This window comes from Chelonia mydas, chromosome 7 (assembly GCF_015237465.2).
Source record: "Chelonia mydas isolate rCheMyd1 chromosome 7, rCheMyd1.pri.v2, whole genome shotgun sequence".
Taxonomy (NCBI): Eukaryota; Metazoa; Chordata; order Testudines; family Cheloniidae; genus Chelonia; species Chelonia mydas.
The window spans coordinates 120,737,688-120,753,782 of record NC_057853.1 but is presented as its reverse complement, the minus strand read 5'-3'; the positions used below and the strand labels follow the sequence as shown (position 1 = coordinate 120,753,782).

Genomic DNA, 16,095 nt, shown 5'->3' with positions numbered 1-16,095 from the left:
AAGTGGGTTTTTTACCCACAAAAGCTTATGCTCAAATAAATCTGTTAGTCTTTAAGATGCCACAGGACTCCTTGTTGTTTTTGTGGATACAGACTAACACGGCTACCCCCTGAGACTGGAAGAAGTAGAGACTTTCAGACTGGACCTAGACGTTCATAATGACTTTTACATGAATAAAAAGCTTCTGTGCTCCAGCTCATGAAAAGCAGGCCTATGGATGATTTCTCACAGAGGTCTGAAGCATGGAGGTATTTGAAGTTCCTAGACCAACGTTCTGTATTAAGTAGGCTAAAAATATTAAACTTTTCAAAAAGTGAACGCATGATTATGACTAAGTCCCAGTTTTTAACTGCTGACCCTTCACAACTTGCCTATTTCTGCACTCTCAAATCTTACTGTCTCCCCTCCTTGTTCCTCCTCCTCACCACCAGCCTCCATTTGTCCACTTCTCCCCAACACCTTTACACTTTCTTCCATGCCTTGATGCCCAGGATACTAACCCTGGAAGCTGATTAATATTTACACAGGGAACTGAATGTGTAAAGTACCAGCCATTCGTTATCAAGTATTGTGCAACTACTCTCCATTTTGTTATTTGTACCGCAGTAGCACCTACCGGTCCCATTCTGGGACCTGTTGCATTAGGTGCAATACACACATGTAATTTAAAAACAAAAAACAGTCCCTGCCTCAAGAATCTTAAAATCTTAATACATGACAAGAGACAGTAAGTGAATTGAAAGGAAGGATTGCCTAACAGTTAGGGTGTCATCCTGGGACTCAGGAGAACTAAATGCAATTCCCTGCTCTGTGTCAGACTTCCTCTGTGGTCTTGAGCAGTCACTTAAGTCTCTCTGTGCCTCGGTCCCCCCTTCTGCAAAATGGGGATAACAGCACTTCCCTACTTCACGGGGTGTACTGAGGATAAATATATTCAGGATTGTAAGGCGCTCAGATACCATGGTGCTGGGGGCCAGATAAGCACCTAATCTAGACAGATGCAAGTGGCCAAGAAGGAGAAGAAGAAAACAGTGAAATGATCACATTTAGAATAAGCAGCAGAAGCCCTGACACATCAACTGCCTAACCACATTGGATTCTAAACTACTATGAAGACATATCGAGGCTCTAAGGGGAACCCCACACTTGGGACTTTTATCTACCCTAGTTCTATAGTTCCAAAAATATGTACTACAGGGAACCAACCTCTACTGATAGGGAGAGGAACTGGATAATTTGTCTTTTCTATTTCCAGTTTGTATAATTCTATACAATCAGTTGGGCACACTGAGCATATGCTGAGAGATTGTTATGTTATGCAACTACCACACAGGAGCGTTTTGAGGACTACTTAAATATGTGCACAGCACTGTACATTTTCAAAATTCTGTATGAGTGCCACATATTAATGAGCTACTTATTTTAAACTTTCCTCCCCAAAAAACCAGTGTATGCATTTTTAAATTCAAATAATCTAAAGTCTCTAGGTACTCACTGGAAATACAGAATATATCTTTCAGAAGGTAAGGAAGGTATGTCAGTGATGGTATTACAAAACAGGGACAGAAACAATCTCTCTGGACATTTCTTCTAGGAAAGCTCAGCTTAAAAGGACGGATCCAGATTTCACTGAGGTCATGATTTTTATACCCATTTTTCCGGCTGACTTGACTGACGTATAGCCGATTCATATCTCAAATGTCTTCTCTGATTATAGTGGCCTTTGCTGGCACCAATCTAGCTAAAGTAAGCACCGGAGTTTCCAGTATAAAATATTTGTACAGGTTTATAACTTGGCTCTAAAAATTCTACTCCAGGATACTGTGGGTGGTAGGGAGGGTCAGATGAGCTCATTATATTAAACTCTTTGTGTGATACAATACTAAGGCACAATGGTACATGAAGGGCAAGGGTCAGTTTTAACTCTGAATTACCTTGCTCTCACCAGTCACCTAAACAATATTTAGTTTTCTTGTTAATGTAATCAAAGACATTTAAGCTAATTAACAGCTTTAATTTATCTGACTTCACAATTCAATTTAAAACATAGGATCTCTATATATAAACAGGAATGGGAACAAAATATTTCTATTGATCACATTTATGTACACATTAAACCTAAAAAACCTTTCCCTGTGGAAGCCAATTTTAGTTAGTTTTCAAAAGGCTCAGCTTTAAGGCGATGGGATGTTCCACACTGTTGGAAAACACAATGCTGCCATTTGAAGAAAGAAGATTAAATCAAGAACAGGGCTGAACAAAAGAACTGCAGGTGTTTGTCTTTTACCAAAGGATGAACTTATAGGAACCCAGACAGAAAATGGAGCTTTACAGATTACTTAAAAGTCTGTTCTTTAAATCAAAATGTATTTCTGGTCATCTGTATTGTACTTCCTCTAGACCACATATGTATATAACACAGCTCTCTGCTACAGCACAGCAACATTAAATATAAAAACTTGCTATTAAAGGGCAGAGGGTAATGGCATTAGTGTGGGCGACCCATGCTCAGGTAGTGATCAACTATTAACTCCACTTCAAGTAGGCTGAAAATATGCAAGTGTTGCCAGCACGGTTTTTAGATAAAATTGTCAGTTTTATGGATATTTATAGTATGCGTCCAGTCTTGCAGAACTCCATCTTCCTCCATCTCATTTGTAATATAAACTGCTTTTATCCCACATTAATACATTGTGTTACTGGAATACTTCTCATTCTGTACAAGCAAGGCAGCAGATCAATACCCGGCTACACTGAGGAAACGAACCATTACCGCGGAATCCTGTTAAAAGCACACTTAGAGGAATAAACTTGATGCATAACCATAGCTCCATTCTATTTGAATAAATATTTTGGTTTGTGCATATTTTTAAAGTAGCTTTTTGACTCAAATCCTATTTTTAAAAAGGCCATTATAACAAGTCACCTAAAACTAAATCCATTTCACTTCAATCTCTTACCATCTCTGCTACTTACCCGAACTATGTGTTTAAAAAAAGGCTTCTCCCCCACCCAAACACCACCACACACACACATGCACGAGCCACTTTACTCCTGTAATTCCTACTGTGAAATCATAGCACTGAATTTGTGACAGCTATTTCCATCGGGGGGTGGGGGGGGCGGGGGCGGGCACAAGAATAGGTCTGTAATTTCACTGAAGGATCAAGCAGAAGGAGAAGCAAAACAGAGGAAGATGTTTATTAATACTCAACAGCAGCACAGTGAAATCAGAAAGATACCAGCCACAGACATTGATTTTTTGAAAGATTCTTTTTTTTTTTTTTAATTTGCTCCACTGTGAAAGACTCCATATAAAAGGCTCACTTCTGAACATGGTAAATTTTTATACATTTATTTATATTTTGCATGTATAAAATGCACCCTTCCATATGTACCTGAGCACTTGGTAAAAACTTATGAAAATCTACCTAAGACACAATCTACATAATCCTTTCCCTACCACACCCTCCCAGGCCACCACCTCGGACCAAAAAGGATGTTGTGCCCTGTAGGACAACAAACTTGGGCTGGGAGACAGACGTTAACTGCAAAGCTGAGGTCCCTCTACTGAAATAACCTGCCTCCTCCCCAGTTATGTTTAAATTAAGAAAACATTAGCGTCAGTGTCCTAACTGACCTTCGCTAGTGTGAAGGACTATGGAGAAAGAGATGGTTTCTCAGACAGTCAGGGTTCAAGCCCCAGAGAACTCTTTCGGAATATTAGAAATTTACAAAGGTGCATTTGTTATATTAAAGACCACTGCTTTGGATTAATAATATAGGACCCAATCTCCACTGCCTCTTAAGCATTCAAGCAATCTTAACTCCACTGAAATCAATAGGAGTTAAGAGTACAATGTACTTTGAAGGATCAGGTGCTCGGTTATTACTCATAAAATAGTGAGACACGACTGGAAAGACCCAAGACCATTAATAACCCCACTCAAACCTGTTATAAAATTGATCATGTGAGATTAAGTTTATTCTGGTTTTTATTTTCTCCCATCCACCACAAGTGACTTGTCTCTTTGTCTGTTTGTTTCTATTGGGCTCACAGTACCACAGATCCTTTCAACACCACCCTTAATCATTTTCACAACTCTAGTTGCCACGACAACAGGATGCAGCTTATCTGTGCTGTTTTCATTTTTCCAGTTTTCGTTGCCATAACAACGCAATCATTCTGGCTTCCTACAAAAACAGCAACTTTAACTCCGTCTTCTCAAGGACACTGGATTCTCCCATGAAAATACATGGGCAAGGATTAGCTTTATACACACAATTTTAAAATTAGAAGATTCTTTTGAAGGGAATTTTACACTCATCGAAGTGAGAGGCTGACAGCAACCGCTAGAGCCCAGCTGCCGAGACATCAAAAGCTTTGCCTTTAATAATAGCTCAAGTAATATAGCATTAGGCCTTCTGAGCAGGAACTCCCAATAGTGTCAGATTGTGTCAAACTACAGGATTGTTATGTGATGTGAGCAAATGTCCACACTTGTTTCACCCAATCAAATCTGAATTAGGCTCTAGATGTTGTGAGTCTCAGGTGTATTAACCCACTGGCCTTCACATTATTACCACCACCATACACCCTTACATTTGAAGACTCATTTTAATTCTGTAATTTGAGCTGTTGCTGCAGATTTCTTTTCAGACTCCAATCCATTCCCCCTTATGGCAATTCTGTTTTGAACTTTCCTTCATACGAAGTATAAATGCCTAAGATTTGTGAAGAAAAGATGATGCATACATAACATGCACATATACAAAACCCACAAATATATGACTATGCAAGATATTAGCTTACACAGCACTGTAACTTAATAGGGCCTTTACATGTACTTTACTACTGAGACAACCACAAGTGTCTGGCACAATCCCTCACAAGAGATGAGAAACAGGAATACAGTCCAACCTGCTTTAGCCATGCTTGGTATCCAGAAGATGTAAGTTGGAATCCATCTTTGGGCATGTGTATTCGGGGCTAGGAGAGAATAAACATAAGAGAGACCTCCTTTTACATTTGGACCTGGCTAACCTAACCTAATTTCTGGACGATCTTATGCAATGTAAATGTTTTTAGCCACACATGCAGTTTCAGTCCCCAGATAAGCACCTGCTAAAAATCACTATTCTAGCCTCAGCTTCCCTGAGGGATTGATACCTTTCCTCATTAGCAAAGAAAACCAGCATTTTCCACTATTTTACGTTACAGCCTTGTGCATACTGGCACTTCTCTTAAAATCCCCCCCAAATTACTACAACTGCAGCTCTAATGGCAGGCGTACTAGCATAGACCAGCTGGTGGCACGTTTCCCACTGGGCAGTGGTAAAATGCCAGCAGCTAGTCTACACTAGTGCTTCCACCATTGCTATCCCCCAGTGGAGCTGCTCCAGCCATAGCACAATGGTGAGAGATTTCAAAAACACCAGTGTAGAGACAGCCTCAGCCTGGCTGGTGGTGGTGATGGTAAATATTAGCACCAAACAAGTTACATTTATAAGTTAAAGACCAACACAATCCCTCTCCACCACATTTTATACACAACTATTGTTTCCTCCCGTCGAGTCTAGGAAAACACAAGTCATTAGGTTGGTCCCAGTATACTATAGATGGACATGGCAATTTTTTGGTATTTTTGCCAGCTATAAACAGTCTGCCATCACATTATTTTGCAACCCAAAGGAACCGTTACAATCTAATGGACTCAACAGTGCCCCCCAACGTGGGAGATGTAAAGAAATTGACAAAACTGTATCTTACATAAATTGTTTCTGCCTTGAGTGTAGAATATTATATACACAGAATGGGTGAAGCAGAAAATGAAGTCACAGTGGACCAATAAACCTTTAACGAAATGGGGAGGAGGTGGTTATCCCTGTTTTTGTTTCAGACCCTAGGGAGTAGGACATACACAGCTCCAGTTCTACCGCTGAACAGAAGCCTGAACCTCAGCAGCTCAAAAGAGATTTACTAATACTAAGTTCCTTTTGCTCACCTCTGGTGGAAATTAAACACCTTTCAAAAGCAGTAGAGAGACTAACCCCAGTGTCCTGACCAACAATCCCTGTCAAACACAAGTTTTAATAACCGAGACTGTGCTCGTGAGCTATTGCCAAGCATAGATCGCTGGCAAACGTGGCAGCTGAGTCTCTGCATTAGCAATATTTAATGCACTAATTGGATAGCAGAAACACAACATGATTTAGTGCAGTGTCTCTTATCCTTTCCAGACAACTGTACCCCTTTCAGGAGTGTGATTTGTCTTACGTACGCCAAGTTTCACCTTACTTAAAAACAACTTGCTTACAAAATCAGACATAAAAATACAAAAGTGTCACAGCACACGATTACTGACAAATTGCTGACTTTCTCGTGTTTACCCAAATCAATTGGAATATAAATATTGTACTTACATTTCAATGTATAGTATACAGAGCAATATAAACAAGTCATTGTCTGTATGAATTTTAGTTGTATTGACTTCGGTAGTGCTTTTTATGTAGCCTGTTGTAAAAGTAGGCAAATATCCAGATGAGTTGATGTCCCCCCAGGAAGACCTCTGCGTACTCCCAGGGGTACGCACACCCCTGCTTGAGAACCCCCTGCTTTAATGGACTGAGTGCATGGCTTGGAGCAGGGTGCTCCTGAGTCCTAACACTAGCTCTGCCACCAGCTTGGCAGGTGGTTCGCTTGTCTCTGTAAAACAAAGATAATACTGATTTAACCCATCTCACAGGGCTGTTACAATTAGCTGATGTTTCTATACACGTAGCTATTGACCTATGCAATGTAAGTGCTAAGTATCAAGAAGGAAGCACTGTACAGCAGGGGTTCTCAAGCTTTTTCTTTCTGAGGCCCCCCCGCATGCTATAAAACCTCCACGGCCCACCTGTGTCACAACAACTGATTTTTTTGCATATAAAAGCCAGGGCCGGTGTTAGGGGGTAGCAAATAGGGCAACTGCCTGGAGCCCCATGCCACAGGGAGCCCCATGCAACTAAGCTCCTCAGGAGTCAGCTTCAGCCCCAGGTGGTGGGGCTCAGTGCCTCAGGCTTCAGCCCCATGCAGTGGGACCTCAGCTTTCTGCCCTGTGCCCCAGTGAGTCTATGCTGGCCCTGCTTGACGGACTCCCTGAAACCTGCTCGCGGCCCCCCCCGGGGGACCCAGACCCCTGGTTGAGCCACTGCTGTACAGGACCACATTTTGTTTTATATAAGTACTGTAGTCACTTTTTCCTTTAAAGAATAAAAAAAATCTCATAATTAAGCCAAAATAATGATCTTATGACTAAAGGCATGGCTACATCATGGGGTGGGGGGAGGGATAGCTCAATGGTTTGAGCATTGACCTGCTAAACCCAGGGTTGAGAGTTCAATCCTTGAGGGGGCCATTTAGGGATCTGGGGCAAAAATTGGGGATTGGTCCTGTTTTGAGCAGGGGGTTGGACTAGATGACCTCCTGAGGTCCCTTCCAACCCTGATATTCTATGATACACTGGAAACTTCAAGGTGCTGTCGTGGGAAAGCTCCCGTGGCAGCTATTTGAAGTGCGAGAGAGGTCTCCCAGCGCTCCAGATAATCCACCTCCGCAAGGGGATTAGCTCAGAGCGCTCGGAGCCGGTCTACACTAGCACTTCAAAGCGCTCAGACTTGCTGCGCTCAGCGGGATGATTTTTCACACCCCTGAGCCAGCAAGTTAGAGCGCTATAGAATGTAAGTGCAGACAAGCCCTAAGGCACAGTGCTGGGAGTCAGGCCTGGATACCAGTCCAGATTTACCACTACCAGTGAGAACGTGGGCAAATGGCTTCACTTCTCTCTATACTTCAGTCACCTCATCTGTAGAAGGGGGATAATACTAACCTACCACTTAGGAGTGGCATGTTGCTTCATGTTTATAAAGCACATCAGGATGGGATAATTTAAATAACCAATATAAATTTATTATTTAAACTACTTGGATTAAAAAAAAACCTCAGGCTAAGGCTCTCTTTGTAAAAACTAATTTGAAAATTCACACTATTGAAACTTTTGATTAAAATATATAAATGAACTAAATTAAAAATGCTGTTCTCAAAATGCTGCTACTGGTAGAGTGTCTTATTGGAATTTTATAAAACTGTTATAAGCAAAAAAACAAAAAAATAAAACCCTGAAAATTAAAGGCCTAATCCTGCAAACACGGAGGCCTGGTTGGGTCTACATTGCATACCTACAGCGGTATAACGACATTGCTCAGGAGTGTGAAAAATCCACTGACCTAACCCCGCGCCGTGGAGACAGCACAATGTCGGCGGGACAGCTTCTCCCAGTCACATAGGTACCGCCTCTCGCGGAGGCGAATTAACTACACCGACAGGAGCAGCTCTCCCGGAGACACAGGAGAATCTTCTCCAAAGCGCTGCAGCTGTGCCACTGTACGTGAAGACAAGCCCTTACTCAGGCATTTAACTTTATTTACATGAGCAGTCTTACTGATTTCAGTGGGACTACTCATGCTTAACTAAGCATGCACACAAGTGTCTGCAGCACCAAGCTAAAATTTTATTTTTGTTAACATCTCTTAGGAGCATAAAATCTTTGTCACCTCAAAATAAAGTCACCTCAGGTGTTAATAGAAAGTTATTTAGACTTCCAGAGGATTAACAAAGTTACTGTAAACATTTTTATGGACACAGGCTAAATTTACAAAAATAGAAACCTAAACTTCAGTTCCTAGCCCATATTTGGCACCAGAGCATCTAAGTGACTTAGGCCTAGCGTACATAGCTTTTGTAAGAGTGTAACTCATTTGGCAGGGTGTGATCTTCTACCAGAGTAGTTATACTGGTAAAACTCCTATTGTGGATAGTTTTATCAAGGTGCCTCATATCAATATGGCTTATTCCTCTTCCTTATATGGCAATAAGCTATGCCAGTAAAAGACACCTTTATACTGGTATAACTGCATCCACACTAGGGGCTCTGTACCACTTTAACTAAACTGGTGCAACTCATGTTCCTAAGGGCTTGTCTATACTCAAGTCCTGTTAACTTCGAAGTTCAAACTCTGGTGGAAGAGTATAGTTAGGTCAAAGCATTTCAGCTCTGACTTGTGGAAATTTAATATATTTGGGAGGAGGTATTGGGTGCTAAAATAAAGGATGGGCTATTTGTTTATCTATTTTGTGTTTGAGTTGTCACAATAAAGATGAGAATGAGGCCCCAAACTTCGCATTTTCAGCATAAATGAGCAGTTTAAGCAGAGAGGCCTGGAAAATAGCAATTCTGAAAGACCTATGAGCGATAAGAGAACTACAGCTCCAAATGACTCAGGAGGGAGCTGTGCGGTTAGCACTTCTGGAAAAAAGGCAACTTATTTAGTTGCTTAAGTATGAGCTGAGGCCTTGTCTACAAGACACAGCTGCACCACTAACTAAAATCACCTTTTAAACCAGTCATCACTCAAACCTTTCAGATGTATTGTTTTTCAATAACGTTGCAATTCTATCAGAAAAGCAATCAATTCGCTTGGCAAGATCTATTCTTTTTTTTTATAAATATATACTACTTATTTCTCATGGTTTTCATTATTCTCCACTAAATGAGTTATCTTAATATTTGCTCCATTATTGTACATGTGACAGAAGTTAGTCTTACCGGGGTGGTACCTGCCAAAATAATTTCTCTCTCTTCCTTTGATGACTGGTGCTACTTTTTCTTTTCCTCTAATCTTACAGTACTTTAAAAAACAGCTGCCGGTGGTACAGTAAGTTGATCTGCTAACTCCATTAATGGCAGTGTCACAAACCTGCTATCTGCCCTGTATCAGTACCTTACCTGTAACGCCTTCCTTGCTTTGAAAGCGGCTTATCATTTTCACCAAAGACTGATTTTTAAAAGGAGTTCACACTATCTCAGCCTTTTTCTGAGTCAAATTTAATCTCCACTTGTATTTATTAGTAGGCCCTCGTTCTCTCTAGCACTTCTTCCTGCCCCAACCCCCAGCTATATTAAAACTCTTGTTATTCTCCATAACCCAATGGACCAGAATAACTCATTTTGTTTTTTGCTGCCCTTGTCTTTTCCCTACAAGCATTAGCTGACTGTATTCTTCTTTAGTTACCTCGTCCCCTTTTCCAGGTTTAACCTAATAGATTTAACAGTCCCTTGTGAGGTCTGGAATGGCTGACTTCTCAGAATGAGTCAAGACTTTAAAATCCTGTGGAAGCCGCTTCTTTACCCTCCAAAAGGCTGGTTTTTAGAGGACATTAAACTACGGGCCCGAGTTCCTATTTTCTAAGCCTACCACAACCCCTGAAGGCTTACAATATTTGAGTCACAGCTGGAGCTGTGGTTACTATACAGTTTAAATATCCACCACTTCACAGTGCAATTTGTTTTAAAAATCAAATCAGACACCGTGTCATAAACAAGTGCTAATTAAGTACCCAGCAGGTACAGTGATCCTTGTGCAAGAAGGGTTCTTAAATATCTGCACCTCCACTTCGATTAAAAAAAAGGATAACTATACCACAGTGGGATCATTATAAAATGAAATGGTACATGAATGGTACATGAAAGACAAAATCTGATTGTTGCCACACCTGTATATCTTATCACATGAGAAGCAGGGGAAGTGCATTGAAAAAAAAGAACGTCCTTGTATCAGCATGGAATCTATATGTGCTAATTATTTAACACCGCAGAATGAGAGTTACTGGGTTTGATTAAATAACATTTTAAAAGCATGTAATAGAAAGAGGAGAGGGCAGCCTCTATAGCATCTTCACTCCATGCAATTCAAATCAAGAAGGCTGGAAATTGAACCCACATCTCCTTCATGACACTACAGAACAAATGCTGGGTTGGTTATACTTTTAATTCCTTTTAAATGGTATCTTAAGTATTTCTGTGCAGTAATTTGTTGTACCACCTCATCTGGTGAACAGGAAAACTGACTTTCTGAAAATTTCCTCAGAATTACAAGGTCCACATATCCCTTAACCAACGGACTCTCAGTCTGCATGGCAGAATTAAACCAGTCCGTCACTGATGGGAAAGGGCATGCCCAAGTGCACTGAAGAGCCCTCCAGCTGAGACCACTTCCATAGCACAGAACGATAAGCCCTGTGGACTGGGATTTAATGAGTTTATATATACTACAGTAATAAGGTGAACTCCTACTGTAAAGCATAACATTACGACCCCATTTGAATGACCCAAACAGGTCGTCTTACTGGAGTATTTCTTTGGCCACTACAAACGAGAGAGTTGGATCTGTGGATCTTGTAACTCAGAGAAAGGATTATTTTACAGAATCATAGAAATATAGGGCTGGAAGAACCTTGAGAGGTCCTCTCGTCCAGCCCTCTGTGCTGAGGCAGGACCAAGCAAATCTAGACCACTCTTGGTCCAACCTCCAATGATGGGGATTCCACAACCTCTCCTGGAAGACTAATCTAGAGCTTAACTGCCCTTACAGTTGGAAAGTTTTTCCTGATATCTAATTTAAATCTTCCTTGCTGCAGATTAAGCCCATTACTGCTTGGACTACCTTCAGCGCTTTGTATCACTTGTCTCTGGATGGAGCTCTTATCAACAGGTCATTAAGGAATGGACAGAGGTAAATCTCTTCCAACATAAGAGCAGCTACCAAGACAACCAATACCTTCATAAATACCTCGGGTGCTGTGGTGTGGCCAGATGGTAATGAACTATATTGGAAGTGTTGGACTCCAACGGTGAAAAATGGATAAGTTTGCAGTGAGACAGATGAATGGGGATGTGGAGGTTTTCATCTTTCAAATCTATTGACAACAGACTGTCACTGTTATGGACTAACATTTCCATTTTGAAACTGGACTTTTTCAAGAACCTATTGAGATGTTTCAGGTCAAGCACTGCCCTGCTGATCCCTGATTTCTTCTTGACCAGGCACAGAATGGAGTACAAGGTTGGTCCATTTTCTGGGCTGCAACTCATTCTGTTGCTGTAATCTGCAGGAAATGAAGGTTTGCTGGCTGCATTTCCCCACTCTTGAGGGTTCCTGGGAATGGGAGGAGGGGAGTTAAGTATATCCAATGCATAACCTCTTAGGACAAATTCCAGAACCCACTTGCCAGAGATGATTTGAGGCTTAATATCCACAAACTGAAATAGACCATGCACTATGTGCTACTCCATCCCAGTTTGCTTTGGCTGAGAATCATGAGTTTTGGTAGGAAGGACCAGATGGTCATGTGGATGCATCATTCTTGGATTGGCCAACTCCGGTTCTAGATCACTTTCTCCAAAATAGCTGGGATTGTCTTATCTGCTAAGATTGATGGTTTGGAAGCCTCAAAAGGATTACCTGAATTCTAAATAGGATTTATATTCCCTGGGATACAAAGGCAGCCTTCATGTTTCTTCTGAGTGTGGTGCCCAAACTCCTGTTTTTGGGGTCCTTAGATCCTAATTCTCAATCAGCAGGTGTTGCAGTTTCCTTAAGGGTGGCACCAATCTTAGAAATAGAAACAAAATCTGATTTAAACGTTGTAATACTGACAGTTTTTAGCCAAGTTGCTTAGTCTCGCAGGTTTCTCGGGCGATCCCTATTCTTCCTCAATCACATCTATCAAGGTCAGAAAGTTTGGTTCTGGATCCTGAGAGAATACTTTTGAGTTGTGTCACTGCTTTTCTGAGCTGGTTCCTCCTCTTCATCTTTCACAGACTTTTCTCAAGGGGTAGAGCTAAACTGGAAACTGCCCTGGACTCGAAGAAGTCTAACTGGAAATGTTTTTCCTGCTTTTCCTCCACCTGCGGTTCCTGTTCCAAATCTAAAAAAGTTATCCCTCCTCCTAGGAGAACGCTAAGGACTCCTGGGCCTGCAAGATCTGGATTTGTGCTTCACTCTTAGACCTGTCCCTCTCTGGAGAATCAGCATCAGAAAGCTGTGAAACAGATGCAGATAATGGATTCCTTTGCCTGCACCTGCCACAAATATGCAGAGATCCCCATCCAGGATCTCCACAAGTAGAGTGATTCCAAGAACACACATACCTGCTTTCCCCTTCTTCTTGCCTTTCTCCCTGCTGCACTCGCAGTAGTGAGTGGCGATAGGGGGCATACCTAGTGTCTCAGGAGTAAAGAGAAACCAGACCCTTAAATTCGCAATGTGAGGGAAGACCAGAAATAGTTACAGAAAGCAAATTTATAGTCAATCTTTTTTTAAATGATGGTTCTTTGCTCTGCAGCAGGCAGTCTGGTAGACCATCCTGAAGCTATGGCAGCAGAACAAAAAACTGGCAAGCTCTTCAGTGTAGCTGGCCACATCCCCCTGTATCAGTGACTGAGAGATTGTTAACCAGTGGGCTCTCAGATCTGTGGGTCTTGTGGAAGAAAGAATAAAGGAATTTGTAATACATGTTTTAGAAGTACTGTCATTGTTTCAGTATCCCCATTTAGTGAATGGGACTGATGTGTCTCAGTGTGTGTGGGGGGAGGGGGTGATAGTTTAATGATGTAACACTACTTCCTAGAAGAATGACAAGTTTCATGAGGCAGATTAGGACTAAGAATATTCAGATCTGTAGCCAGACAGCCAGCCCCCCCTCAGACCAGCATTGCTGGAAACACACGGGAGCCAAAACAACAGGGCACTCAACATAAATTCCAGCACAGCCTTTGAAGCTGTGAGAAGCACAGGTGTGCTGTGACAATGTGCCTCTGGGAACATATACAACGATTAGGCTCACAGCAGACAGAGAAGCTGTGACAGACATGGCTCTTAGCCCCTACTAAATAGCGTGATGCACACACCCCAACATCCTAGGTGGGAAAATATTTACCCTGATAAAAGAAGTGTCCAGTAGTCGAAACTTATTGTTTCTCCCTTGCAAGTGTGAACTACTCTTGCGAGAGCTGGCGTCGCCCAGACAGACCAGCCCCAATTTGGCATAAGAAAGGAGAAAGAGAATAAAGGAGTACAGAGGTATAAGTATGGGACCTACAGCACCATGATTTTTGAGTGCTTTTCACTATCTATCTGCTGGTCAGATAAGTGACAGCCTCCCAAGGCTTCTGCAGCTAAGAGGGTCCCTAAGCCTTGTCCCTTATTCGTCTTTCCGCGGAATTGAGTGACCGATCCTGGCTTGGCACCGCTGGAATCGAGAGATGCAAGGAGGGTAAGAAGCACCCACACCTGATCTCCTATCTTTAGTGTACACATATTTTGAAATAGAGCTCTATACTTTGTTTTCTTTCTTTGGGATTGTGGCTTCAGTTTTGTAACTTGTAGAGATGTTACACACACAAACATTTAAATAAGTAGGCACTAGCAATTTTGTAACCACATGATTAGAATCTAGTTTAATAAATTTTGGTAACCATTGTGCATAAGCCTGACTTGTTTCTCTGGTTTACTGTAAAGCAGCCAACACAATTAAAGAACCTCAGCCGTTTTGGCTATAAAGCCTGGCCATTAGGTGAGAGTACTAAGAGCCTAGCGTTGAGTTGTGCCGCCTCCACGGGGCAAACTCTTGGGGCACCTGTCAGTCAATCCTGGCTGCCCGCTGCGAAGGAGCTCTGAGCTCTAGCAGTTAAAGTCACGGGTGTGGAGAGGCTCTTAGTGCTGCCATTGGGGCACCTGTCAGTCAGTGTTGACTGCCCGCTGCGAAGGAGCTCTGAGCTCTAGCAGTTAAAGTCACGGGTGGTTAGGACCTTGGGGCATCCGTCAGCCTAGCCCGGGCTGCCCGCCGCGAAGGGACAGTGCGTCCTAGCGGTTAAAGTCACGGATGGTATAAACGGGCATAGCTGGCACCTCACCAAACATCCCTGGCCATCGGCTAACAAGATCCCATTCAAAACAGACAGTTTCAAACCATTTTAAAAATTAATGGTAAGGATAAAATGTGTTACCTTAACAGGTTGTTAGCGAATTGTAAAATTAACCCAAACATGGTTAGAAGCAGACGACTGGATGTTAGGAGATCTGGATTCTCCACTCTTCTCCGTTATCAATTTACTTTGTGATTTTAAGAAAATTACTTCACCTTTCTGAGACCCAGTTTCCCCTTCTGCAAATCACAGATAATATATACCCACTCCTGTAAAGTGCTTTGAGAGCCTCAAAGACGCACTATAAAAGTACTGTTGTTTAAGATACAGAACATATCTTAACACAAACTCTGAAAAGGTCTGATTTTCAGTCGTTTCTATGGGGTCCAGAATTTTCTCAGTCCTAATCTGCCACAGAAGGCTGTCAAGATAATGACTACATGTTTGACTGCTTATTAATTATATTTTAAACGCTTAATATTTAGATGAAGCACTGAGAAACTCTACAGTTTTCCTTTAACTCTTCCGTTTCCCTAGACACACAAATACTACATTCAGCAAGTCTGTATGAGCACCTAAAATTCTGTATAAATAAGTGACCTGGCTGAGCATTCTCTGAACAAACTATTGTAGAGAAAAAGGTCGGGTTGGGGAAATACTAGTAGGGTTGCAGCCAGACTGGCTGAATACAGCTATCCACCTTACAGGTAAAATTCCACCATCACACACAGGCATAGATTATGGCAGCCATTACAAGTGAATAAGGAAATTGCAATAGCTGGTTCCAGCTTTTTTTTTTTTTTCCTCCCCCTTCCCCTTCTCATTTGGGATTAAATTTTTAAGACTATCAAATCAAGCTGCTGAACACTTTGCTGGCCTTCCAAATGGATATTTTACTGCAAATACAGATGTGCTATACACACACACACACACATTTTTAACGAACAAATTAATATGGTCAACAATGGCACTTGTCAAATGAAAAGAAAGCGGAATTCCTCCACCACTCACATCACTGTAACCAAAGTTTCATCATTTCCAAGTTAACTATAAATGGGCTCCACTGTGATCAGAAATAGGTATTTTTTCAATAAAAAGCATGATGACATAAACCAAACTGCTAACATGGGAACATCTTGGAATAAGAGCTTGCTGTTGGGACCCATCCAACTGCCAACAGATATTTGTAACCTGAAGTGTTTTCTGATCACCTTTTCAAACTCTTTGACAATGTGGACCACATCTTAATAGAAATATCAGCTCACACCTCTCTTGCCATTCACAATTA

The 16,095-nt window shown here is 41.6% G+C and overlaps 1 protein-coding gene across 24 annotated transcripts in view; it reads right to left on the bottom strand.

Moving 5' to 3' along the window:
- BTRC (beta-transducin repeat containing E3 ubiquitin protein ligase) overlaps window positions 1-16,095 on the bottom strand; it is a 171,612-nt gene that overhangs the window by 136,706 nt on the left and 18,811 nt on the right. For 11 of the 24 annotated variants that reach the window (XM_043552402.1, XM_043552400.1, XM_043552404.1 and 8 more), the window contains one exon: window positions 4,922-4,990. The exons of 11 other annotated variants lie outside the window; for them this stretch is intronic. In XM_043552402.1, the coding sequence (XP_043408337.1) occupies window positions 4,922-4,990 (69 nt within the window). Of the gene's footprint in view, window positions 1-4,921; window positions 4,991-6,423; window positions 6,707-16,095 lie in introns of those variants that run through there. 2 more of the 24 variants (XM_037903369.2, XM_037903376.2) reach the window with 1 other exon arrangement.